Consider the following 25,979-nt stretch of genomic DNA (forward strand, 5'->3'; position numbering starts at 1 on the left):
AACGTTAAACAGGTCAAATCAATGCAAACTTTATTTAAAGTGAATTATACACAAGTTTTACACCTCAGAGGCAATCAAACTAAAGAAGAAAGCAAAACCAAGCCAATAAGAGGCCCATCACCTACACTGCTCATTTGCCATCACACAAACATACTTAAAAACTCTACTTCTGTATCACCCAGACAACTCATTTATAGTCTCTCTCTCTCTCTATGCAAGGATCCAAAAGGCATGACTTCCATCAGACAGACAATGTACTCTCTCTTTGGAAAATAACAAATGTTTTCATAAATGAGGGCACACTGATGACACGGGTAATGCCAACGGGCTCGTCTTCCTATCTTCACCCTCTACACACTGAGGTGGGAGCCGGCAGCCATCTTACACCGAGTCTGTGTGTGTGTGTGTGTGTGTGTGTGTGTGTGTGTGTGTGTGTGTGTGTGTGTGTGTGTGTGTGTGTGTGTGTGTGTGTGTGTGTGTGTGTGTGTGTACGTGCGTGTGTGCGTGTGCGTGCGTGCGTGTGTGCGTGCGTGCGTGCGTGTGTGCGTGTGTGCGTGTGTGTGTGTGTGTGTGTGTGTGTGTGTGTGTGTGTGTGTGTGTGTGTGTGTGTGTGTGTGTGTGTGTGTGTGTGTGTGTGCGTGCGTGTGCGTGTGTGCGTACGTTCAGGTTTTTGAGAAACGATTCTGACTGGTTATGGCCCAAATAAAAGGCTATGGCATTTAAGGATCTCAGATCATCTGTCACAGAACAATACATACATAACAAGTAAAATTGTTACACTGTTTACTCTCCTGTTACTTTACCCGACCAATCATCTCTCCTGTTACTTTACCCGACCAATCATCTCTCCTGTTACTTTACCCGACCAATCATCTCTCCTGTTACTTTACCCCACCAATCATCTCTCCTGTTACTTTACCCCACCAATCATCTCTCCTGTTACTTTACCCCACCAAACATCTCTCCTGTTACTTTACCCCACCAATCATCTCTCCTGTTACTTTACCCCACCAATCATCTCTCCTGTTACTTTATCCCACCAATCATCTCTCCTGCACACAGAATCATCTCTCATGTTACTTTAGCCCACCAAACACACAGAAACATGTCAGCCATTACTTTACCCCACCAAACACACAGAAACATAACATCGTCACATACACAAAGCAAGACACATGTTCAATTGAAAGGACAAGAACAAGTACAAACAGATATAGCAGTGATCAGTGAAAAGGCCTGGCATTACATTCAGAACCAAATTATGGTTGTGAACGTTTCTTTGCGCGACAAAATGTATTGTCTCGTTGAAAAGCAAAGTATAATTTTTAAGTTAGTCTTGTTGAGTTGAGGGGTTCAGTCAAAGGTCTAGGGCTCCAAGGGCCTCTGGTCACAGTCCTGCTGCTTCTGACCCTCTGGGCTGCTCAGGCTGTGGTCAGAGTAGTAATTCTTCCACTCCAACATGTACGACATCCAACGATGGAAGTGATTCCTCCACTGCTGTTCTAACTCATCTACATTCACTGACAGAGAGACAGAGAGAGAAGAAGGGAAGGGCGAAGGAGAGAGAGACAGAGAGGTGAGCATGATTTAGATTGTCTGAGAAGGGGCTGTAAAGTTAAGTGTTTCCAAAAATCAAACACTTTCCAACTCAGCATAACTAAAAATCTCAGAATCCGAGTGAGAAATGAGACTTGACATTCAGCTCATCCTCAAAAACAAGCTTCCCTTCAGATATCTACTCCTACGATCCCTCTATACTTTAGCTATAGCTGATCCCATGTGATTCTACTGCCATGAGAACAGACTGATCCCATGTGATTCTACTGCCATTAGAACAGTCTGATCCCATGTGATTCTACTGCCATGAGAACAGACTGATCCCATGTGATTATACTGCCATGAGAACAGACTGGTCCCATGTGATTCTACTGCCATGAGAACAGACTGATCCCATGTGATTCTACTGCCATTAGAACAGACTGGTCCCATGTGATTCTACTGCCATGAGAACAGACTGGTCCCATGTGATTCTAATGCCATGAGAACAGACTGATCCCATGTGATTCTACTGCCATGAGAACAGACTGATCCCATGTGATTCTACTGCCATGAGAACAGACTGGTCCCATGTGAATCTACTGCCTTGAGAACAGACTGATCCCATGTGATTCTACTGCCATGAGAACAGACTGATCCCATGTGATTCTACTGCCATGAGAACAGACTGATCCCATGTGATTCTACTGCCTTGAGAACAGACTGATCCCATGTGATTGTACTGCCATGAGAACAGACTGATCCCATGTGATTGTACTGCCATTAGAACAGACTGATCCCATGTGATTCTACTGCCATGAGAACAGACTGATCCCATGTGATTCTACTGCCATGAGAACAGACTGATCCCATGTGATTGTACTGCCATGAGAACAGACTGATCCCATGTGATTCTACTGCCATTAGAACAGACTGATTCCATGTGATTATACTGCCATGAGAACAGACTGGTCCCATGTGATTATACTGCCATGAGAACAGACTGGTCCCATGTGATTCTACTGCCATGAGAACAGACTGATCCCATGTGATTCTACTGCCATGAGAACAGACTGATCACATGTGATTCTACTGCCTTGAGAACAGACTGATCCCATGTGATTCTACTGCCTTGAGAACAGACTGATCCCATGTGATTGCACTGCCATTAGACCAGACTGATCCCATGTGATTCTACTGCCATTAGAACAGACTGATCCCATGCGATTCTACTGCCTTGAGAACAGACTGATCCCATGTGATTCTACTTCCATGAGAACAGACTGATCCCATGTGATTCTACTGCCTTGAGAACAGACTGATCCCATGTGAATCTACTGCCATGAGAACAGTCTGATCCCATGTGATTCTACTACCATGAGAACAGACTGATCCCATGTGATTCTACTGCCATTAGAACAGACTGATCCCATGCGATTCTACTGCCTTGAGAACAGACTGATCCCATGTGATTCTACTTCCATGAGAACAGACTGATCCCATGTGATTCTACTGCCTTGAGAACAGACTGATCCCATGTGATTCTACTGCCTTGAGAACGACTGATCCCATGTGATTGTACTGCCATGAGAACAGACTGATCCCATGTGATTGTACTGCCATGAGATCAGACTGATCCCATGCGATTCTACTGCCATGAGAACAGACTGACCCCATGTGATTCTACTGCCTTGAGAACAGACTGATCCCATGTGATTCTACTGCCATGAGAACAGTCTGATCCCATGTGATTCTACTGCCATTAGACCAGACTGATCCCATGTGATTCTACTGCCATCAGAACAGACTGATCCCATGTGATTCTACTGCCTTGAGAACAGACTGATCCCATGTGATTCTACTGCCATGAGAACAGACTGATCCCATGTGATTGTACTGCCATGAGAACAGACTGATCTCATGTGATTCTACTGCCATGAGAACAGACTGATCTCATGTGATTCTACTGCCTTGAGAACAGACTGATCCCATGTTATTCTACTGCCTTGAGAACAGACTGATCCCATGTGATTCTACTGCCATGAGAACAGTCTGATCCCATGTGATTCTACTGCCATTAGACCAGACTGATCCCATGTGATTCTACTGCCATCAGAACAGACTGATCTCATGTGATTCTACTGCCTTGAGAACAGACTGATCCCATGTTATTCTACTGCCTTGAGAACAGACTGATCCCATGTGATGGACTGCCATGAGAACAGACTGATCCCATGTGATTGTACTGCCATGAGATCAGACTGATCCCATGTGATTGTACTGGCATGAGAACAGACTGGTCCCATACTGAACATGTGTTGTATTCCTTAAAATCACCCCAACATATACAGTACCAGTCAAAAGTTTGGACACAACTACTCATTCAATGGTTTTCCTTTATTTTTACTATATTCTATGTTGTAGAATTAGCTCCAGATGAGGATCTGTTAGAAAAGGACAAACTAATTTGAGCATGTTTTATTATGTTTATAACTATATAAGTGGCCTAGCAGTAGTGATTAACGTGTTATGGGTTAGATGGAGTGAGCTATGTGAAAATGTATTGACGGCCGGAGGCAAAGTACATAGGGGGCCTGTCTCTATAATAGAGCTATTACCAGAGATTGTGAACTATTGCCCTATAACAGTATTTTATAGCTCACTGTTTCATATCATAATATTTGTCTCTCTCTCTGTTTTGCATCATGATATTCACTTGAGTATGAATGGGTCGCTTATTCTCAAATAGCTCTTTGTGTATGAGTCCGGATAATTAACAATAGACTGAGGCAAGGTGCAAGGACGTATACTCCCTACTGATAAGAAGGCCAGGAAATGTGTGGAGGAGTACCAAAGGCCCTGGACTCAGGTGATAACACCACCTACTTAGCAACAGAGATGCATTGTACAGTTGAAGTCGGAAGTTTACATACACCTTAACCAAATACACAAGTACAACTCTTTTTCTTTTTCATCACATTCCCAGTGAGACAGAAGTTTACATACACCTTAACCAAATACACAAGTAAAACTCAGTTTTTCACAATTCCTGACACAATTCATTATCAGTTATCAGTAAAAGGAAGGTGAATAAGAGTGTGCATAGTGTGATTATAGGTCAGAGGCCTTACATCTCAGTGGTTTAAAACATATAAATCAACAGAGAATATGAATCATGTTTTTCCTGTTCATGTATAAGTCATTTCAAAGTGTATATAATGTTGAAGAGGAATTACTATTAAAAAAGGAGGGACTGTTTTGGTAAAAGTAAAAATTCCTTTTCTTAGGTCAGTTAGGATCACCGCTTTATTTTAAGAATGTGAAACGTCAGAATAATAGCAGAGAGAATTATTTATTTAAGCTTTAATTTCTTTCATCACATTCCTAGTGGGACAGAAGTTTACATACACTCAATTAGTATTTGGTTGCATTGCCTTTTAAATGGGTCAAACGTTTCAGGGATGGGTAATATGGGTCAAACGTTTCAGGGATGGGTAATATGGGTCAAACGTTTCAGGGATGAGGTAATATGGGTCAAACGTTTCAGGGATGGGTAATATGGGTCAAACGTTTCAGGGATGGGTAATATGGGTCAAACGTTTCAGGGATGGGTAATATGGGTCAAACGTTTCAGGGATGGGTAATATGGGTCAAACGTTTCAGGGATGGGTAATATGGGTCAAACGTTTCAGGGATGGGTAATATGGGTCAAACGTTTCAGGGATGGGTAATATGGGTCAAACGTTTCAGGGATGGGTAATATGGGTCAAACGTTTCAGGGATGGGTAATATGGGTCAAACGTTTCAGGGATGGGTAATATGGGTCAAACGTTTCAGGGATGGGTAATATGGGTCAAACGTTTCAGGGATGGGTAATATGGGTCAAATGTTTCAGGGATGGGTAATATGGGTCAAACGTTTCAGGGATGGGTAATACGGGTCAAACGTTTCAGGGATGGGTAATACGTGTCAAACGTTTCAGGGATGGGTAATACGGGTCAAACGTTTCAGGGATGGGTAATATGGGTCAAACGTTTCAGGGATGGGTAATATGGGTCAAACGTTTCAGGGATGGGTAATATGGGTCAAACGTTTCAGGGATGGGTAATATGGGTCAAACGTTTCAGGGATGGGTAATATGGGTCAAACGTTTCAGGGAGCCTTCCACAAGCTTCCTTGATACGGTGATACAGTGAATTTTAAGTGAAATAATCTGTCTGTAAACAATTGTTGGAAAAATGACTTGCGTCATGCACAAAGTAGATGTCCTAACTGACTTGCCAAAACTATAGTTTGCTAACAAGAAATGTGTGGAGTGGTTGAAAAGTGAGTTTTAATGACTCCAACCTAAGTGTATGTAAACTTCCGACTTCAACTGTAGATGTTGGGGTCAATGGAGGGTGGATAAGAACTAGGTGATGGAAAGTACAGAAAGTTAACATTCTGTCTAAACATGTTATTTTTTATATCTCATGGCTCGTATGGATGGGGGCATAGGGCAACAGTCTGGTTGACTCCGCTTGGTAGGAGGGTATACACATATATGCTTGTGTAAATATGTCTTTGTCTTTGCAGCTGTATGAACCAGAGGGTAAATAAACTTGGTTTGAGCTTTTTTATCGTTGTCCGTGAGTTTTACTCTCTTCGTTCAGAACCTAACACATGGAAACAGACTGATCCTTTTTGATTCTACTGCCAGTGAAACAGACTGATCCCTGTGATTCTACTACCATGGAAACAGACTGATCCTTTTTGATTCTACTGCCAGTGAAACAGACTGATCCCTGTGATTCTACTGCCATGGAAACAGACTGATCCTTTTTGATTCTACTGCCAGTGAAACAGACTGATCCTTGTGATTCTACTGCTGGGGTTGTGATGGAGACATGAATAAGGATGTGTTCAACCCTCAGTTCCGAAGTGTCTTTACTCTGTTTGTTTTGTTGTATTTAAAAGTGTGCTTTGTAGCCTTGTCTCAAGTTTAACCAGGATGGGATCCACTCATTGCTTCCTTTGGACTACACATCTCAGTTGTTCTCCGCTGGTTCTTCATGGCCTTTCTCCTCTGTTGGCGGATTCGATTGTCTGACTGACCGACTGACAACAACTTTTTTGCATACGGTATTTCATTTGTTTTAGTGTGATGTGTACCGTGATGATTTATGTGGTCATTTTTAGTTGAAGACGTATTGATATGTGATGATATTTATGGTTGTGTGATAAAAGACTTTGATATTTTGATTGTATGATTGAGATTGGGTTTACATGACACTTTTATGAACGGACAAACATTGCGTGACCGGGCTGGACTCTTTTCGGCCCGAGGTACAGGACTTTTCTGGAGGAACCAGGGCTCATTGTTTGTTGTTATGTGTTTGTGATCATTTATGGTGCTAATACAACCCACGCATAATAACACATTTGTTTTGAAGTTTTTTCCAATGTTTCAAGGGTTTATGAAAAGTGTATGTACATCCTGACTTTTACTTGAGTCCTTTGTATTGGTTTAGACTTGACGGACCAGACAGGACTCATTCCCTCACAAACCAAAAGGAGAAATCAATATTAACTCTGGTAGGCACCACCTACCTACCACCCCTAGAAACAATAACCTCAAGTCAAAGCTGTTACAACTGCCATGGAAACAGACTGATCCCTGTGATTCTAGTTGTTCTAATTAAAGAACAACTAGAATCTTGTTAAAGAACACTCACCATGTCACGTTAGCAGACCTAAAGAACACTCATCACCTAGCAACCTAGAGAGAGAAAGAGTGAGAGGGAGACCGAGAGAGCAAGCGAGAGCGAGAGTTGGGAGAATTTTTTTTTATTAGTAAAGGGACAGCTAATGAGGAAAGTTAATGATTAGGAATCGACTCCATACACATTATTCCAATAAAACACGTATTAATGCCAAAATTGTGTTTTTGCCTTTGACCTTGGCAAAAATATTTGCTTCTTGGTTTTCCCAATATGCGGTCATTTCCAAAGTTCTTTGTCATTCACATTGTTTACTCTGTTCCACTTTGTTCATGCTTTGCTATATCTTTTGAAAGCAGTGCCCATGCCCAACTAATAGACTTAGGACAAAGCCAACCTTCACAACTAATAGACTTAGGACAAAGCCAACCTTCACAACTAATAGACTTAGGACAAAGCCAACCTTCACAACTAATAGACTTAGGACAAAGCCAACCTTCACAACTAATAGACTTAGGACAAAGCCAACCTTCACAACTAATAGACTTAGGACAAAGCCAACCTTCACAACTAATAGACTTAGGACAAAGCCAACCTTCACAACTAATAGACTTAGGACAAAGCCAACCTTCACAACTAATAGACTCAGGACAAAGCCAACCTTCACAACTAATAGACTTAGGACAAAGCCAACCTTCACAACTAATAGACTTAGGACAAAGCCAACCGTAAATAACACTGCAAATGACAATGGCAACAACATTGTGTTGGCATCAACCACCTCTGAACATCAGGAGGTGTGTGTGTGTGTGTGTGTGTGTGTGTGTGTGTGTGTGTGTGTGTGTGTGTGTGTGTGTGTGTGTGTGTGTGTGTGTGTGTGTGTGTGTGTGTGTGTGTGTGTGTGTGCAACTAATTATGACAGAGAAAACGTTTTTTTGTGCCATTCTGTGCAACGAAGCAAAACAAATGGTCGAATCTGTGCACAGGAATTAGACTCCATCTCAGCGTCAAAATCAATCACGCTTTCCCAAATCACAAAGGCAGGGGTCTCCAATGTCCTGCTCCAATCAAATACACACACACACACACACCCACCCACCAGACAGGAGTCCTCAACCTTGTAGAAGGGATCTATACATATCTTTGTATCTCAATGTGTGTTTGTGTGTTTGTCAGCTTTGTGCTGTGCAGAGACAAACCACAAAACACACACACACACCAGACAGGAGTCCTCAACCTTGTAGAAGGGATCTATACATATCTTCGTATTTCAATGTGTGTTTGTGTGTTTGTCAGCTTTGGCTGTGCAGAGACAAACCACAAAACACACACACACACACACACACACACCAGACAGGAGTCCTCAACCTTGTAGAAGGGATCTATACATATCTTTGTATCTCAATGTGTGTTTGTGTGTTTGTCAGCTTTGTGCTGTGCAGAGACAAACCACACACACACACACACACCAAAACACTGTTAAGCTATCAGCTTTTATCTCTCAGGATGAAAGAAAACCTAACCAACTAAAAGTAAATTGTATTTTGCATTGAACTCACCAAACAAACACACATTTAGAAAACTCTGCCTCACTGCAAATGCCGTCCATTTAGGAAACAACCTGATATCTACACAATACTGTAGTCTTTCAAAAAGCTTAAACAATAAAATAAGGCAAGTGAATCTAAAAGGCTTCCTAAATAAAACAATTCCGATGAGTTATCTTTGACTAAGTGGTTTAATAACAAAATGATCTTGACCTGAAAATTCCCTCATGGGTGGCACCTCATACACATGCACACCCACATCATTGAGTTTCAAACCGGGGAGGCCACGGATTATGTTTGTATAGTGAGCCTGATGTGTGTGTCTAATAAATGAAGTGCAGTGGAGAGAGAGTGTTATTCACCCTCCACAGTTGGAGCTCTCTGAAATGGAGACTGAACCGACTCGCACTCAGGCCTCCAGCATTTTTGGAGAGGGGGGGGAGCTGGAGCCTGGGCCAACCCAGCCATGGTGCACCTCCACCGGCTAGTTAGGGCACCAGAGGCACCTGGAGGGACCTGATGCAGCATCACTCAAGTGCAAGTTTGATGTGCAATAGAAGAAATAATATTTTTGAGGTGCGGCCTGACACGGCCGTCACACTTGCGTAAGTTTGTGCCTGTTTGTGTTCTCACCAGTGACGTCCTGCAGTTTGGGGAGGAAGTTGTTCCAGAACTGGCATTGATGAGCTGCAAGCCTCTTTTGTGTGTGTGGAGGGGATGAGTTTAGGGTGATGTATTCCTGTTGGTCCACGGTGAAAAGTGGCCAATCCCCTTCCTCTATGCTTGGGTTCCTGCCAGGGAAAACACAACAACAAACCAATTATGTATGTAAGTAAACCATGAGAGTAATTTTACACTGACTTAAACCTTGTTTGACTTAAAATAATGATATGATCTTATATGCATGCTCGCTTTGAAGTCTCACCTGGTCCCAGCCTTCTCTATATAATATCTATATGAATTCTCACCTGGTCCCAGCCTTCTCTATATAATATCTATATGAATTCTCACCTGGTCCCAGCCTTCTCTATATAATATCTATATGAATTCTCACCAGGTCCTAGCCTTCTCTATATAATATCTATATGAATTATCACCTGGTCCCAGTCTTCTCTATATAATATCTATATCAATTCTCACCAGGTCCCAGCCTTCTCTATATAATATCTATATGAATTCTCACCTGGTCCCAGCCTTCTCTATAGAATATCTATATGAATTCTTACCAGGTCCTAGCCATGTCTATATGAGGTCTATCTCATATATGAGGTCTATCTCATTGGGGAAGCAGGTAGCCTAGTGATTAGAGCGTTGGAATAGTAACCGGAAGGTTGCAAGATCGAATCCCTAAGCTGACAAGGTAAAAATCCGTTGTTCTGCCACTGAACAAGGCAGTTAACCTACTGTTCCTAGGCTGCCATTGTAAATAAGAATTTGTTCTTAATTAACTGACTTGCCTAGTTAAATAAAGGTCAAATAAATCTCACCCGGTCCTAGCCATGTTGGCCCAGTACTTCATCATCCTCCTGCTCATGACCACTTCCTCCTCCAGGTATCCCAGGGTTCTGTTCAGCGGAATTCCAAAGACAAACTCAATCTCATAGCCATGCATCACGCCCATCCATGCTGGCCAGGGATTGGTGGAGGAGTGGTGATCGAACAGGAAGAGGCGGGCCTTACCCCCATGTTCTGTGTACCTGGGGGCAGGTATAGTAATGATTGGTGAACTGAGCAGAAGGGGCCAGATACTAACTACATATCTCAACATTGCATGTAAGTATGTGTGCAAACATTAGAGCTGGTCTCTCCAACCATGTTCCTAGAGCGTTCACTTTTTTGGGATAGGGGGCAGCATTCGGAAGTTTGGATGAAAGCGTGCCCAAAGTAAACTGCCTGCTACTCAGGTCTACAAGCTAGGATATGCATATAATTGGTAGATTTTGATAGAAAACACTCTAAAGTTTCAAAAACTGTTAAAATTATGTCTGTGAGTATAACGGAACTTATATGGCACCCGAGGCACCTGAGGAAAATCCATCAAGGAAGTGCTATTATTTTGAAATGGCTGTTTTCCATTGAACGCCTATCCACCATACAGCGACTTATGATGCAGTTCATGATCCCTACGGCTTCCACTACACGTGACCAGTCTTTAGGCATTGTTTCAGGCTTTTATTCTGAAAAATAAGGGAGAAACACCACTTTCAATGAGAGGACAGTGGAAATTTCCAGACCTGACTCCTGCGCGTGACCGGGAGCGCACCTTTCTTGTTTTTCCTTTTCTATTGACGAAGCTATTGTCCGGTTGAAATATGATCGATTATTTATGACAACAACAACCTGAGGATTGATTATAAACATCGTTTGACATGTTTCTACAAATGTATGGTACTTTTTTGATTTTTCGTCTGCCTGCTGTGACCGTGCTTTGTTCCAATGGATTACTGAACAAAACGCACCAACAAAACTGAGGTTTTTGGACATAAAGAGGGAATTTATTGAACAAAATTAACATTTATTGTGTGACATGGAGTCTTAGGAGTGCAACCATATGAAGATCATCAAAGGTAAGTGATGCATTTTATCGCTATTTCTGACTTTTGTTACTGCTATACTTGGCTGGTTACTGTTTGTAATGATTTGTCTGCTGGGCGCTGTTCTCAGATAATCGCATGGTTTGCTTTCGCCGTGAAGCCTTTTTGAAATCTGACACAGCGGTTGGATTAACAATCCCGTTAGCGGGATCATTTTCGTCAACATCTGCTGAATTGCAGAGCGCCAAATTCAAGCTGTATTTTGATGTTTGGATGAAAAACGTACCCAAATGAAACTGCCTATTTCTCAGGCCCAGAATCTAGAATATGCATATAATTGTCAGATTAGGATAGAAAACTTTCCAAAACTGTCAAAATATAGTCTGTGAGTATAACAGAACTGATATTGCAGGCGAAAACCTGAGGAAAATCCAACAAGGAATTTCCTAAGAGAAACAAATCTCCCTGTCCCATTGCATGCCTTCCCTCCATTTAAAGGGATATCAACCAGATTCCTTTCCCTATGGCTTCCACATGGTGTGAACAGTCTTTAGACATAGTTTCAGGCTTTTATTCTGAAAAATGAGTGAGAAAGATCACATTGCGTCAGTGGATGGCTGGGTGCCAGCAGAGGTTTACATGCGCAACAGTTTGGAGCAGACATTTTATCTCTCTCCTATTGAAAAAGCTATGGTCCGGTTGAAATATTCTCAATTATTTATTGTAAAAACAACATGAGGATTGATTAAAAAAAAACGTTTGACATGTTTCTACGAACTTTACGGATACTATTTGGAATTTTCTTCTGCCCGTCATGACCTACATGAGCCTGTGGATTTCTGAACAAAACGCGTCAACCAAATGGAGGTATTTTGGATATAAAATAATCTATATGGAACAAAAGGAACATTTATTATGTAACTGCGAGTCTCGTGAGTGCAAATATCCGAAGATCATCAAAGGTAAGCGATTCATTTTATTGCTTTTCTGACTTTCGTGACCAATCTACTTTGCTGCTAGCTGTTTGTAATGTTTTGTCTGCTGAGAGAGATGTCCTAACATAAACGCTTGGATAGCTTTTGCTGTAAAGCTTTTTTGAAATCTGACATGCCAGGTGGATTAACAACAAGCTAAGCTGTGTTTTGCTCTATTGCACTTGTGATTTCATGAAAATTCAATATTTTTTGTAATTTAATTTGAATTTGGCGCTCTGCAATTCAGCGGATGTTGACGAAAATGATCCCGCTAACGGGATGAGTGCGCAAAGAAGTTAACATCCTGTACGTTTCATGCGAACCCTAATCTAATGCACTTGATTCTATTTATTACCTGGTTGATGAACTGAAGCAGGTTAGTTACAACTGGGGTTGGATTAAAAACATACAAATGGGTAGCTTTCAAGGAACATGATTGAACAGCCCTGCATTAGAGCTCTGTGGAACTCTTTAATATGTTTTCCTTACCTCTGGGCAAACTCCAGCACAGGGCAGTTAAAATCATGGTCTCCCAACATTCGCCCAAGCAAATCACGATTCTTCATCCCACTATTCTCATCCGTCCAATCAGTGTACTGGAAGATGGCTGTCTCCCTCGTGACATCACTGAATCCCGGCAACACTAGGTCCACCCCTTTTAGGAAGTTCTCCCTGCTGATCAGGCTCTGGCTAGTGATGTCATATCCTGGCGCCCCGTAAACCAGGAAGTAGGTCCCCTCATCTTGGTTCAAACCAATCAGCACATCTGTCTTCAGGAAGTGTCCCGTCCGGAGCAGAACCTAAAGGAAGAGATAAAGAGACATTATGACATTATGCCATTGGAAATATATACGGGATTCAACTGCTTGTTTTTTCAGTGCCTTTGGGCCCAAAACAAGCAACCATAAATTCATTCACACCTCTGGCATGTCTGGTAGGAAGTTTTGGTCGACAGAGGGGGTGAATGGTAATACTAGGATTGTGGGGAGAGAGAGGACGTTGTACTGCTGCTTGATGATATCCTCTGGATGGGCTCTCTGTAGACACTGCTCCAGGACAGCCAGAGGTGCCAGGGGACAACCCAACAGCCTACCCAGGGACAGGGACCTGTTCCAGGCCTGCTGTTGAGTCATGACAGCCCATGGAGTGTTAGGGGAACCACTCTGTAGTATTGCCCTGTTGAACAGACCATGGCTGCCAGGGGAGAGGAGATGGAGACCCACAGATGCAGAGCCAGCACTTTCCCCAAACAACGTCACCTGACAACAACATAAAAACAGAGAATAACTAAACGTGGTAAAACAAAGTATAACAACAACAAAAAGAGTAAAAGGAAATAAGCTGAGCAACCTTTGAAGGGTCTCCGCCGAAGGCAGCAATGTTATTGGCTACCCAGTACAGAGCCAAGCGCTGGTCCAGCATTCCAGCGTTACCACGGACACCTTCGCTCTCAGGAAGAGACAGGAAACCCAATGGACCGAGCCTGTGTCCAATCAAAACAAACGTTATTATCGGTGTATTTTTAAAACATGAAAACATGAAGCTCAAATAGGTTCTTTAGTTTAATTATATTGTGCCAGGACAACCTGTAGTTCATAGACACCACCACGACGCCTTCTGATTGGCTAAGGAATTGTCCGTCATACAGGTCTAGGGAGGCGGTGCCTGTAGTGAACCCGCCTCCGTATATCCACACCATGACAGGAGCTAATGAGGAACCAGGGGAGGAGCTCTTGGAACGTTTAGGGTGTGTCTTAAACAAAGGGGGAGGAGTCCATATGTTGAGGTAGAGACAGTCTTCACTCATCTTGGTGTTGGGGTTCCACATCTCAGCTCCACGGAACCCTGGGAGTAAGGAAGTCAGAGTCAGGTACTTGTAGTTGACTTAATTACAAAACAACATTGAGTATGTTTATGTTGTAATGCACATTTTTAATTGTGGGTAAATCACTTTCCGCTAAGTGAAGAGGAATTGTGCATTCCTAGAAGTAGCATAGGTGATGCCTGTGGACCAATTTTAAATGGCGTCACAAACTTGGATGTGGGTTTGTGTATGGGGAGAGCATCAGTGAAGGTATGCGAAGGAGACACCGGTGTCACTGTTTGTGTGAGAGAAATTCCTGCCCAACCAAAGATGACATGGACCCGCCCTGACCAGACCTACACTGATGACTGCCTGGGAGAACACACCACATTCACGAATCTGAACACGACAACACACTGAATTTCAGTAAGTCAATTTACAACCCACGAAATTTCAGCAAGTCAATTCAAATTAATTTGTAGTGAAAGTAAAAGTAGTGACAAGGATCCTAAATCCCAGAGAGTGGACTTGGCAGGGCTAGTGAGAGCCCCATTGACAGTACTGTTTGTAGGCATACGATAAATGTCTATGTAGCCTGAGAGCTACGGGTAGTGAAAATAGAGAAGGGAAAGTTGAATAGTGAACAGTGGGGTGTTGAACATGTATGAGAGAATAAGGTTGAATGACTAACCCTTTTGACAGTAGGAATAGTGGATCATGTGGATTGCTATCTCTTAGAATGTAAATTATAAGATTAATAACCAATAAAATGTGTGTGAAGCAAACAGTGAATATCCAATGTAGATTGGTTAAACTGGAGTTATCAAAGGTTGTAATTCTATTTTTTTTTGTTATTTTTATTTAACATGTTTTTTTGGGATGCATTAATCATGATGTGAGTAGTGTCCAAAGGGGGAATTATTAGTCCCCTAGGGTGCTTTGGTAAATATGCTAATTGATTTTCCTCACTGTAAAAATGGGAAAAATGTATGTTGGTAATAGTTGACAGTTACTTCATTTACCAGTCCCCTGGGGCCCGTTGGTAAAAATTTGAATTGATTTTCCTCAAATGCCTGCCTGTAAAAAGGAAAATGATATGTTGGTAATGGTTGACATGATGGATTGAAGTTTTACCCACCTAGAGTGATGGATGTGTATTGCTGTTGTTATTTTGTTTTGTTTTCATTGTTTTGTTTAATTTTCTTTGTTTTTGTCTTGCTTCAAAAACAAATCTCAATACCAAATCTGTCTGCTGGATGGTTGGTATTTCTCCCAAAGATTAGCCCTCTAACTCCCTGACCCTTTAACTCTGCGGTGAGGTCGCCAATATGATAAGGGAGTATAAGCACATTTGCAAAAATGGTTTAAATGGTGTGTTGTTATTCTTTTGACATTTGTCTTAGAAATCTGTATTAAGAATGTTGAATCATTTATAATTTGTCTGGGTTTCTTGAATCAGAAATGCCCTACACGAAATGTTATTCTGTTCTGTCCTCTCTCAAGGTTATGGCGAAGGTGTCCACAGATGGTATCTAGATGCATGGAAGGGATAATTCAGCTGGGAACAGTGTGAACTTCACCCCCGCTGACCGCCTGAAGTAATGGATAAAAATGTGTTCACTATGGCCCTGTCCTTCACCACTTCTACCGTGACACCTGAGTCCGAACCAGCAACCTGTACACATCATCCAGTTGAAGCTATCAACTGCCTTTTCTCAAAAGCCTTTTCTCTCAGGAGTGCGACATGAGTCGTCGTGGAGTGAGCATGGAGAGAGATCTCTCACAAACTTCTCTTATGCTGCTGGTGTACTGCTAGGAGGAAGGACAAGACATAATGGGACCGTAAAGGACAAAGGCGGCTCAGGTGAGAGATTCGTATGCTTGGGACAATGGGACATTATGAAGGGCCATCCACTTTGAACATTGATGCCATTGGGAAGGCGAACTGTAAAGCTGTCTGAAGAAGAAGAAGTGAAGACACGCCAGAAGAATGAGGACCGTGAGGGAGTGGCAAACTGTACCCTTCATTTATTTAGGCTTGTCTAAAATTGTTTATTTGGTGTATCAGGTTGATTGTGGAGGTATGAACCCTTTGAGCTTTACAGTAATTTAGACTAAGAGTGTGTTGAGTACCAATCTGTCATTAGCACAAATGGTGGCCGTGATAAGAAAATGTAATGCTAGAAATATAAGATGACTATACTGTATATCAATATAAATGCACAATCTGCCAGTATTGGTGTGTGCTAAGTTGACGGTCTTATATTGATGTGATAGAACCAACGTGAAGCACTAAGGACTGTCATTCAAAATTTGGGTTGGATAATTAATCAACAAGTCAAATTATGATCCGGAAAGTGGAGAAAGAGAGACAGAGAGCTGCCCCTAAACTGTGAGTAGACCACAACGTGAGGGGAGGGTACACTGCTCATCCTGCAGGTGGCTTCTGAAACAAATGCAATATGTGTTCAAATCCAGTGAGTCTAGGCAGGGTTCCTCCCAGGGAAACCTTATCTTTTCGTGTATTCCGATAGGGAGGTTATAAGAAATCGCACTGGATAGTAGCTTGGGCCAGCCATTATTGGGATGTTGAGAGTAGGGGCTTTGTGGTCCTTGCCCAATCTCATTACCATTCTTATCAAGATTGGTGTGAAACTGTGTTCTCTATTTTCTCTGTGAAAGTCAATAGGTTTTCTAGGTCGTGTGAAACATGTAGGTGATCATGTGAGGGCTCCCAAGTGGCACAGCAGTTTAAGGTGTGTCACTACAGACCCTGGTTTGGTCCCGGGCTGTATCACAACTAGTCGTGATCGGGAGTCCCATAGGGCGGAGCACAATTGGCCCAGCGTCGTCCAGGTTAGGGAAGGGTTTGGCCGGGGTAGGCAGTCATTGTAAAAATAAATTATTTGTTCTTAATTAACTGACTTGCCTAGTTAAATAAAAGTAAAAAATATATATATTTTAAATGCATATGCAGTTGAAGTCGGAAGATTAAATACACCTTAGCCAAGAACATTTAAACTCAATTCCTGACATTTAATTCCAGTAAAGATTCCCTGTCATTTGGTAAGTTAGGATCACCACTTTATTTGAAGAATGTGAAATGTCAGAATAATGATTTATTTCAGCCTTTATTTCTTTCATCACATTCCCAGTGGGTCAGACGTTTACATTCACTCAATTAGTATTTGGTAGCATTGCCTTTAAATTGTTTAAGCCATATTGCCACAACTTTGGAAGTATGCTTGAGGTCAATTTGAAAGTCCCATTTGCGACCAAGCTTTAACTTCCTGACTGATGTCTTGAGATGTTGCTTCAATATATCCACATCATTTTCCGTCCTAATGATGCCATCTATTTTGTGAAGTGCATCAGTCCCTCCTGCAGCAAAACACCCCCACAACATGACGCTGCCACCCCTGTGCTTCACGGTTGGGATAATGTTCCTCAGCTTGCAAGCCTCCTCCTTTTTCCTCCAAACATGACGATGGTCATTATGGCCAAACAGTTCTATTTTGTTTCAACAGACCAGAGGACATTTCTCCAAAAAGTACGATCTTTGTCCCCACATACAGTTGCAAAACTTAGTCTGGCTTTATTTTGGAGGTTTTCAGGTTATGTCGACATAGGATGCGTTTTACTGTCGATATAGATCATTTTGTACCTGTTTTCTTCCAGAATCTTCACAAGATCCTTTGCTGTTGTTCTGCGATTGATTTGCACTTTTCACGTTTGGAAATTGCCCCCAAGGATGAACCAGACTTGTGGAAGTCTACAATTTTATTCTGAGGTTTTGGCTGATTTCTAATGATTTTCCCATGATGTCAAGCAACGAGGCACTGACTTTGAAGGTAGTCCTTGAAATACATGTACACCTCCATTTGACACAAAAGATGTCAATTATCAGAAGCATCTAAAGCCATGACATCTTTTGTTGAATTTTCCAAGCTGTTTAAAGGCACAGTCAACATTGTGTATGTACATTTCTGACCCACTGGAATTGTGATGCGGTGAATTATAAGTTAAATAGTCTGTCTGTAAACAATTGTTGGGAAAATTACTTGTGTCATGCACAAAGCAGATGTCCTAACCGACTTGCCAAAACTGTAGTTTGTTAACAAGAAATTTGTGGAGGGGTTGAAAAACGAGTTTTAATGAATCCAACCTATGTGTATGTAAACTTCCGACTTCAACTGTTTATATTCCAGATGAGGGACTGTTGGAATCTGACTGATTGAATTGAGCACGTTTTATTATGTTTATACCTATTTAAGTGGCTTAGCTGAAGTAATTCATGTATTATGGGTTAGATGGAATGTGTTATGTGCAAATTGTCTGCACCCTGGAGACTTTGTGGTGGTAAAAGACTACCGAAGGAAGAGCGTGAAGGATCCTCATTGGAGAGGACCATACCAGGTTTTGCTGACCACCTCGGTTGTGGTGAAAGTAGCAGAGTAGGAGAGTTCCAACCCCAGACGGGGAAGATGGTCCCGGGACTGCGTTGCATCCTTTTCTTTTCTGTCTGTCTGTGTCTGTGTGTCTTAGCAGCAATGACTCTCAGCTTCTCTATTGGTCAGGTGCCAGAAGAACACACTCCACAAACCGATGATGATGATGAATTGAGAAAGACTCTGCCTGGGCAAGAGAGCCTAGTGATGGAAAAAGGTTGCGGGGAAAACTACACATTAGAGAATTGTCTTGTTATTTGTTCGTGTTTTTTTTACTGATACAAACCTGTCTTGTGTGACTTAGTCATAAGTCTTGGCATACAGATAGGAGCCATTTGGGTGCAACTGCAGCATGTGACATCCTGTTCTCACAATCTGCAGGAACTTAGCTGTGTGGAAACTTGCAGGAAGGAACAGATCACCTTTTACACTATGTTCCGCCCCTGTTTCCACACATCTGCTAACTGCCACGTAAAAAAAGAGGTTGTAGTTCCTCATGAAAGCTGAGAGCCAAACCTCTTCGTTGGACTCCAGCGATTGTTAGCCGCACCATGTTTGCAAATCTTATAATAAAGTTGTTGTTTGAAGAATCTATAGTCTCTCTTCTCTTTACGGTTTGAATTTCCATGACAAGGTCTTGAGCCAAAGGGACCGATGCCGGCCCGAAATAGTGGCCCAGAAGTAGATGGTCATCTTAGAAGAAGGTCCCAAGCCTAAGGAACCGATGCAGACGTGGAGTATAGGCCCAGAAGTTAGAAGCAGCAGAGGAGGGCATTGAAGGACACCCCCCCCCCAGCCCAACAACAGCCAAATTTCTTTCTGAGTAGAGCCAACTTGGTGGCTAAAGCAACAGTTGGTGAAAGGTCATGTTGGGTCTGTGGGTTTGCTCCTCAAGGGGTAAACAAGGGAGTTTCATGTATGGGGTCACACTGGGAGTGAATCACACCCTAAGTGTGATGTCATTCCTGCCCTTTATCATCTATCCCCAAAAGAGACCAGACGACATGACATTTTAAAGCCCCTAAACTCTGTGATGTTTTTCACGTCCTGGTAATAGTAGTAATCTCCCTATCCCTACTGTGGGTTTTCTTGTGGCCACCTGGTGTATTATAGGGAAAGGATGTGTGGGAAAAACTGCCTGACTGTCCATAGTCTCCTCGTTTGTAGGGTGGATCGTGCAACTGTGTCTAGCCATTGTTTTAGTCACTGTACTGACTCTGTTTCTTGTTCTCATGCTAAAATGTTGCTGCAATATGTGTTTAAAACTGGTAACGAATCCAAGACCAAATGTAATGTTAAATGTTGCCATGACCCAGGGCCAGAATGCAAGTTGTGAAGGATTAGCTGAGCTACACTTTTCTGCTAAAGACAGTGATGTCTGACCTTTACCCAGTGCCCAGTTGGGCTCCAACCCCTCATCCTTCAGCTCTGGGAGAAGAATCCCTTCTTTAAATGATTGTATCTAATCATTAGCATGAACTGGCAAGTTAGAACTGTATATGATTTGCGAGGGGTTGGAGGTTTTAAAATCCGTCTCACAACCGATGACACAAGGAGGAATTGTTGGACTACGGGATATTATGCCTTTAGAAAGCTTGCTACATTTAAAATGTATAATTTTTTTTAAAGGGAGAAGTATAATGGTACTTTTTAATTGTACGTGTCCACATAGTATGTGACTAACCTTGTGAAACTGTGTGAAACTGCCTTATTATAACATCCAGTTATTCACTCTGAGCTCAGAAAAAAATCATCTTGGTTTGACTTTGACTCAGATCCTTATGTTATAATATCCACGACAACATGCATAGTAATAATTTTATATTAAACTGATTAAGGCCGTAGCCAGATTATGCAATAGTCATGTAAACACGTTACTCTAGTTATCTTAAATCGGCATAAGGTCAAAGTGTAAGTAAGCATACGCCGATAAAAACAGCTGGTTTTCTCAGCAATCTTCGAATTATTAGGACATGTAAACAACTTAACCGGCGTTCCAGCTGTGTGTTTGATCTGTCCAGCACCAGCCGAGAGCCTCCCTCTTTAGCGTGAGTGAAGTGAGTACGGAACAACTGTGTGTACGCATCTTAGAAGTAGTTTTCGCATTACAAATTTTATATGACTGAACTCAGAATCAAACATGTTTCCCAAAGATAACATGTTCGCTGTGGTAGAACGTTTATTTTGACTGGCAAATGTTCTGAATTTATCAGAATGCCATCAGGTAGCCTGATTTCAGACTTGTTCATGTCAACAGGATTATTAGGGAGATCGTTCTTCTTGAAAACCATGTAAATGTTTTAATCTAACTATTATATTGATCTGATTATTGCGTGGTTGTAACCGTGCTCACTGACTGTACACTGTCACTAACATCAACAGGTTTAAAGGCACACATATATTCTACATTCATGTAGGTGTTGTAATCTATGCCAGTTTACTATACAGGCCTAGGTAATCGTTTTGATATCAAATCCCTACCAGGAAATAATGTATCCTGGGGTTGGAGGCAGGAGTTGGGGTAGCGTGTGGCGTGTAGTACCCCTGTCCACCCATCTGCAGGCTGAGGAGGACGAAAACGCAGTTCCCCAACAGGGGGGTTCCCATAGGGAATTCCCAGGAATGCCCTGACATATCCACCACCTGGCACGGGAAGCCGAGTGCCCCGGACTCTGCCACGGTCCGTGGAGACAATGACATCATCGATGAGGTCATCAACCTGAGTCGTTTTGGCCGGGAGAATGTGGAACAGCAGGAGTGACAGGGTGATGTGTGTGTGAGTGGTCACCATGGTAACACATTCAGGTCTGGAGAGGTGAAAACAGACAGAAGGATGTGGAGGTCAACAAAAATACACACAGTCACAACAGAAATATACACAGTCACAACAGAAATATACACAGTCACAACAGAAATATACACAGTCACAACAGAAATATACACAGTCACAACAGAAATAGACACAGTCACAACATAAATATACACAGTCACAACGGAAATATACAGTCACAACAGAAATACACACAGTCACAACAGAAATATACACAGTCACAACGGAAATACACAGTCACAACGGAAATATATACGCAGTCACAATGGAAATATACACAGTCACACAAACTCACAAACACACACGGTCACTCAGTAATAACAGGAGATGATTGTTATAGTTGCATATCCATTAGATTGTTGAAGCATTCAAGATTTTCCAAAGATAGTCAACGGCTTCAACAAGCACTGAACAACTAGGGCAGAGGGAGTGGAGAGAGAAGGAGGGAGGGAGGCCAACAGCTATTAATGACACCATGAATTCAGCTGATATCAGGATAAGAGTGTGTGAGGGCGTGCACAGTGAGAGGGGGGGACGATCAAATATGTCCCTCTGACTCATTCAACACTAGACAGCCGTGCACACACACCCACCACATTTGCCTCTTCTCTTACCACAGATTACTCAGCTGAAAGGGCGAAACATATTCATGTCTAAAATTAGAGAGGGTGATTGCTTGTTGTGATAGTGGATAAATCCTGGATTAATCAGGTCTACACTGACCAGACAGATTGTTACAGAAGTATAACATGACCTTAGAGGCTGAATGAATAGAACTGGCAGGCAGGATATCTATACCACATCTACCTCTCCTCATGGACTTTAAATAAAACACAACCTAGAAGGCTGCTGTATCTGTGGAAATAGCTTACCTGTGCAGTTGAAAAACACTATACATACACAAAGGTTTGTGGACACCACTTCAAATTAGTGGATTTGGCTATTTCAGCCACACAAGTTGCTGACAGGTGTATAAAATCAAGTTCACAGATATGCAATCTCCGTTGACAAACATTGGCAGTAGAATGGCCTTTACTGAAAAGCCCAGTGACTTTCAACGTGGCACCGCCATAGGATGCCACCTTTCCAACAAGTCAGTTTGTCAAATTTCTGCCCTGTTAGAGCTTCAAATGTAGGTGCTTTTAATGTGAAGTGGAAACATCTAGGAGCAACAACGGCTCAGCCATGAAGTGGTAGGACACACAAGCTCACAGAACAGGACCGGAGAGTGCTGAAGTGCGTAGTGCATGAATTGATCTGTCTTTGGTTGCAACACTCACTACCGAGTTCCAAACTGCCTCTGGAAGCAAGGTCAGCACAATATCTCTTCGTCGGGAGCTTCATGAAACGGGTTTCAATGGCCGAGCAGCTGCACACAAGCCTGAGATCATCATGCGCAATGCCAAGCGTCGGCTGGAGTGGTGTAAAGCTCGCCGCCATTGGACTCTGGAGCAGTGGAAAGCGTTCTCTGGAGTGATGAATCATGCTTCACCATCTGCCAGTCAGACGGACAAATATGTGTTTGGTGGATGCCAGGAGAACGGTACCTTCCCCAATGCATAGAGCCAACTGTAAAGTTTGGTGGATGAGGAATAATGATTGTGGACAGTTTTTCATGGTCCGGGCTGGGATCTTTAGTTCCAGTGAAGGGAAATGTTAACGCTACAGCATACAATGACATTCTAGACAATTCTGTGCTTCCAACTTCGTATCAACAGTTTGGGGAAGGTCCTTTCCTGTTTCAGCATGACAATGCCCAAAGGCACAAAGTGAGGTCCATAGAGAAATTGTTTGCCGAGATCGGTGAGGAAGAACTTGACTGGCCTGCACAGAGCCCTGACCTCAACCTCATCGAACACCTTTACAATGAATTGGACCCCTGACTGCGAGCCAGGCCTATACACACACACACACACACACACACACGCATACACACACACACACACACACACACGCAAACACACACGCATACACCCACCTGAAAAAACACACTAGTATTCAACCACTTTCCCTTGTCTAAAGAAAGACAAAACACTTCTGACGGTGTCTGGTGAAAGAATGGGTTGCAACAACAGCCAATCATAGCTAACGCATGACACCAAATATCCCCATTACCAAGTAGCACACAGAGAAATAGACATATGCAAGCAGACAGGCATGCTCACATAGGCTGCACACACTCACGCACACACACATAGCTCTGAGGTTAGAGTGCTGGGACAGTAACCAAAAGGTCACTGGTTTGAATACCGGAGCCGACAAGGAGAAAAATCTGGCGCAGTGCCCTTGAGCAAAGCACTTAACCCTAATTGGCCTGCTGGTACCTCTGTGGGAGTTGGAATATGCAATAAACACTTCCATTACACACATGTGTGTAACAGGCAAATATAAGAAACCCCCAAATTATAATTTTCACTCACTCACGCACACACAAACACACACATACACACACACACACGCACACAAACGGTCTATGTAACAAGCTATCTAGCTAAATGTCAGACACACCCCAGGGGTATTCTGCCACATTGTTACAGTGAATAATGACATTTGAAGAACCTATCTGTGCTGTGGTTTGAGGAGAAAGATACAACACAAGAAATGGTGTGCGGAGATTCTCCCTCGTGCTGCTGTGCCCAACTGACACATCCACTGGTTGAACGGAAGACAACCTCACAAGAGGTTACAACAACAGGCAGAAAACGGTGGTAAGAATGTTGTGTTTGGTCAGTCCCTCTTTTAAATATTTAAAAAATGAACAAGAGGTCCTTGGGGTGTATGAGAGGGATGGGGATCGGATTTAAAGCAAACAAAAGCTCCCTGACAAGCCATTCATTGTTTCACAATAAAAACACGCCGTTTCTTGGTCTCCTTCCCTATAAACTTCACTCTTCTATGCCTCTTATAATAATACCTCACTTGAAGCATATTAACACAATCGGTGAAATTAAAAGCATCTGTGTGCTGCATGCATCTTATTCATAAGAAGCACCTCCTCATCTGGCAAGTTGGCAAAACATTCATTCCTATCCAGCAAGGTTCTGTAGCAGGACAGAGGACTTGTGGATTGAAAGGGACACTTGGCCAATTGAACAGTACAAGAGACACACACTTAGCATAGGTTATTTAAAAACAACACAATGAAGGCTACACGGCACAAACCAACACTCACCCTCTCTGATTTCTTCTCTCTTCAGTGATCCTGCTGAGAGATATTTGAGGCGGTAGTGGTGTATATCGTGGCCAATGGTTTTCCAATGTAAAACAGTAACGTCAGAAAAGTGAAAATGGTCCGTCTTTTGTTTTTGCCGGAGTTTTTCAAAAACAAAAAATTACTGGATTTTTGTTATCTCGTTTTTTTTCTTCAGGAAACAGAATAACAAATTGACTTTATTAAAATATTTTAAAATAAAGAAATTGTTTGTTTTTGTTATTATTATTATTTTTTGCATATTAAAAGCAACAACTTGATATTTTGATTGTCACAAGTCGGTGGGGTTAAATGTGACATGTCTTTCATTGGCCAAATGCAGAGCAAACTTATTTTTGTTCACCCCCCCCCCCCCCCCCCCCCGTCCATCGTGGGAATGTTGAGCTAATAAAGGCTAATGAGATTATCATGAGGTTGTAAGTCAAAATACAATTTCCCAGAACATATCTGATATGGGCAGAAAGCATAAATTCATATTAATCTAACTGCACTGTCCAATTTACAGTAGCTATTACAGTGAAATAATACCATGCTATTGTTTGAGAAGAGTGCACAGTTATGAACTTGAAAAGGTATTAATAAACAAATTCTGCACATTTGGGCAATCTTGATACAACATCTTGAACAGAAATCTAAATGTTCATTGTAAAACTTTGCACATACACTGCTGTCATCTGGTGACCAAAATCTAAATTGTGCCTATCCTGGAATAGACATTATCTTCTCTGGGATATGTGGGACGGTAGTGTCCCACCTCGCCAACAGCTAGTGAAATTGCAGGACGCCAAATTCAAAACAACAGAAATCCCATATTGAAAATTCCTCAAACATACAAGTATTTTACACCATTTTAAAGATAAAATACTTGTAAATCCAGACACAGTGTCCGAATTCAAATAGGCTCTACGGCGAAAGCACAGCAAACGATTATGTTAGGTCAGCACCTAGTCACAGAAAACCATACAGCCATTTTCCAGCCAATGAGAGCGCTTACAAAAATCAGAAATAGCGATTAAATTCATTGCTAACCTTTGATGATCTTCATCAGATGGCGCTCACAGGACTTAAAGTTACACAATAAATGTGTGTTTTGTTCGATAAAGTTAATCTTTATGTCCAAAAACCTCATTTGAAATTGGTGTGTTATGATCAGAAATGCATTGTCTCAAACAAACATCCGGTGAAAGTGCAGAGAGCCACATCAAATTACAGAAATAATCCAAATAAACAAAGATAAAAGATACAAGTGTTATACATGGAAATATAGATACACTTCTCCTTAATGCAACCGCTGTGTCAGATTTCAAAATGGCTTTACGGCGAAAGCACAACTTGCAATTATGTTAGGTCAGCGCTAGTCACTGAAAAACATCAGGCCATTTTCCAAAAAAGGAGA

General features: G+C 42.1%; 1 protein-coding gene across 3 annotated transcripts; it reads right to left on the reverse strand.

Moving 5' to 3' along the window:
• Positions 1–24,645, reverse strand: LOC109909289 (cholinesterase). 3 transcript variants are annotated; one of them, XM_020508374.2, is made up of 10 exons: positions 24,545–24,645; positions 21,024–21,349; positions 13,877–14,135; positions 13,641–13,773; positions 13,211–13,549; positions 12,780–13,090; positions 10,270–10,479; positions 9,416–9,573; positions 7,251–7,294; positions 1,406–1,520 (listed from the first exon to the last, which is right to left on the reverse strand). In XM_020508374.2, the coding sequence occupies exons 2-9, from the start codon at positions 21,331–21,333 to the stop codon at positions 7,287–7,289; spliced, it is 1,728 nt and encodes a 575-aa protein (XP_020363963.1). In that variant the 5' UTR covers positions 21,334–21,349; positions 24,545–24,645; the 3' UTR covers positions 1,406–1,520; positions 7,251–7,286. The 3 variants fall into 3 exon arrangements, with proteins under 3 accessions (XP_020363960.1, XP_020363961.1, XP_020363963.1); XM_020508371.2 differs by lacking the exon at positions 7,251–7,294 and having other exon boundaries at positions 1–1,520; XM_020508372.2 differs by lacking the exons at positions 7,251–7,294; positions 24,545–24,645 and adding an exon at positions 21,668–21,786 and having other exon boundaries at positions 1–1,520.
• Between the last annotated feature and the right edge of the window lie 1,334 nt (positions 24,646–25,979).

The sequence above is a fragment of the Oncorhynchus kisutch genome, linkage group LG18, assembly GCF_002021735.2.
Source record: "Oncorhynchus kisutch isolate 150728-3 linkage group LG18, Okis_V2, whole genome shotgun sequence".
In the NCBI taxonomy this organism is placed as follows: Eukaryota; Metazoa; Chordata; class Actinopteri; order Salmoniformes; family Salmonidae; genus Oncorhynchus; species Oncorhynchus kisutch.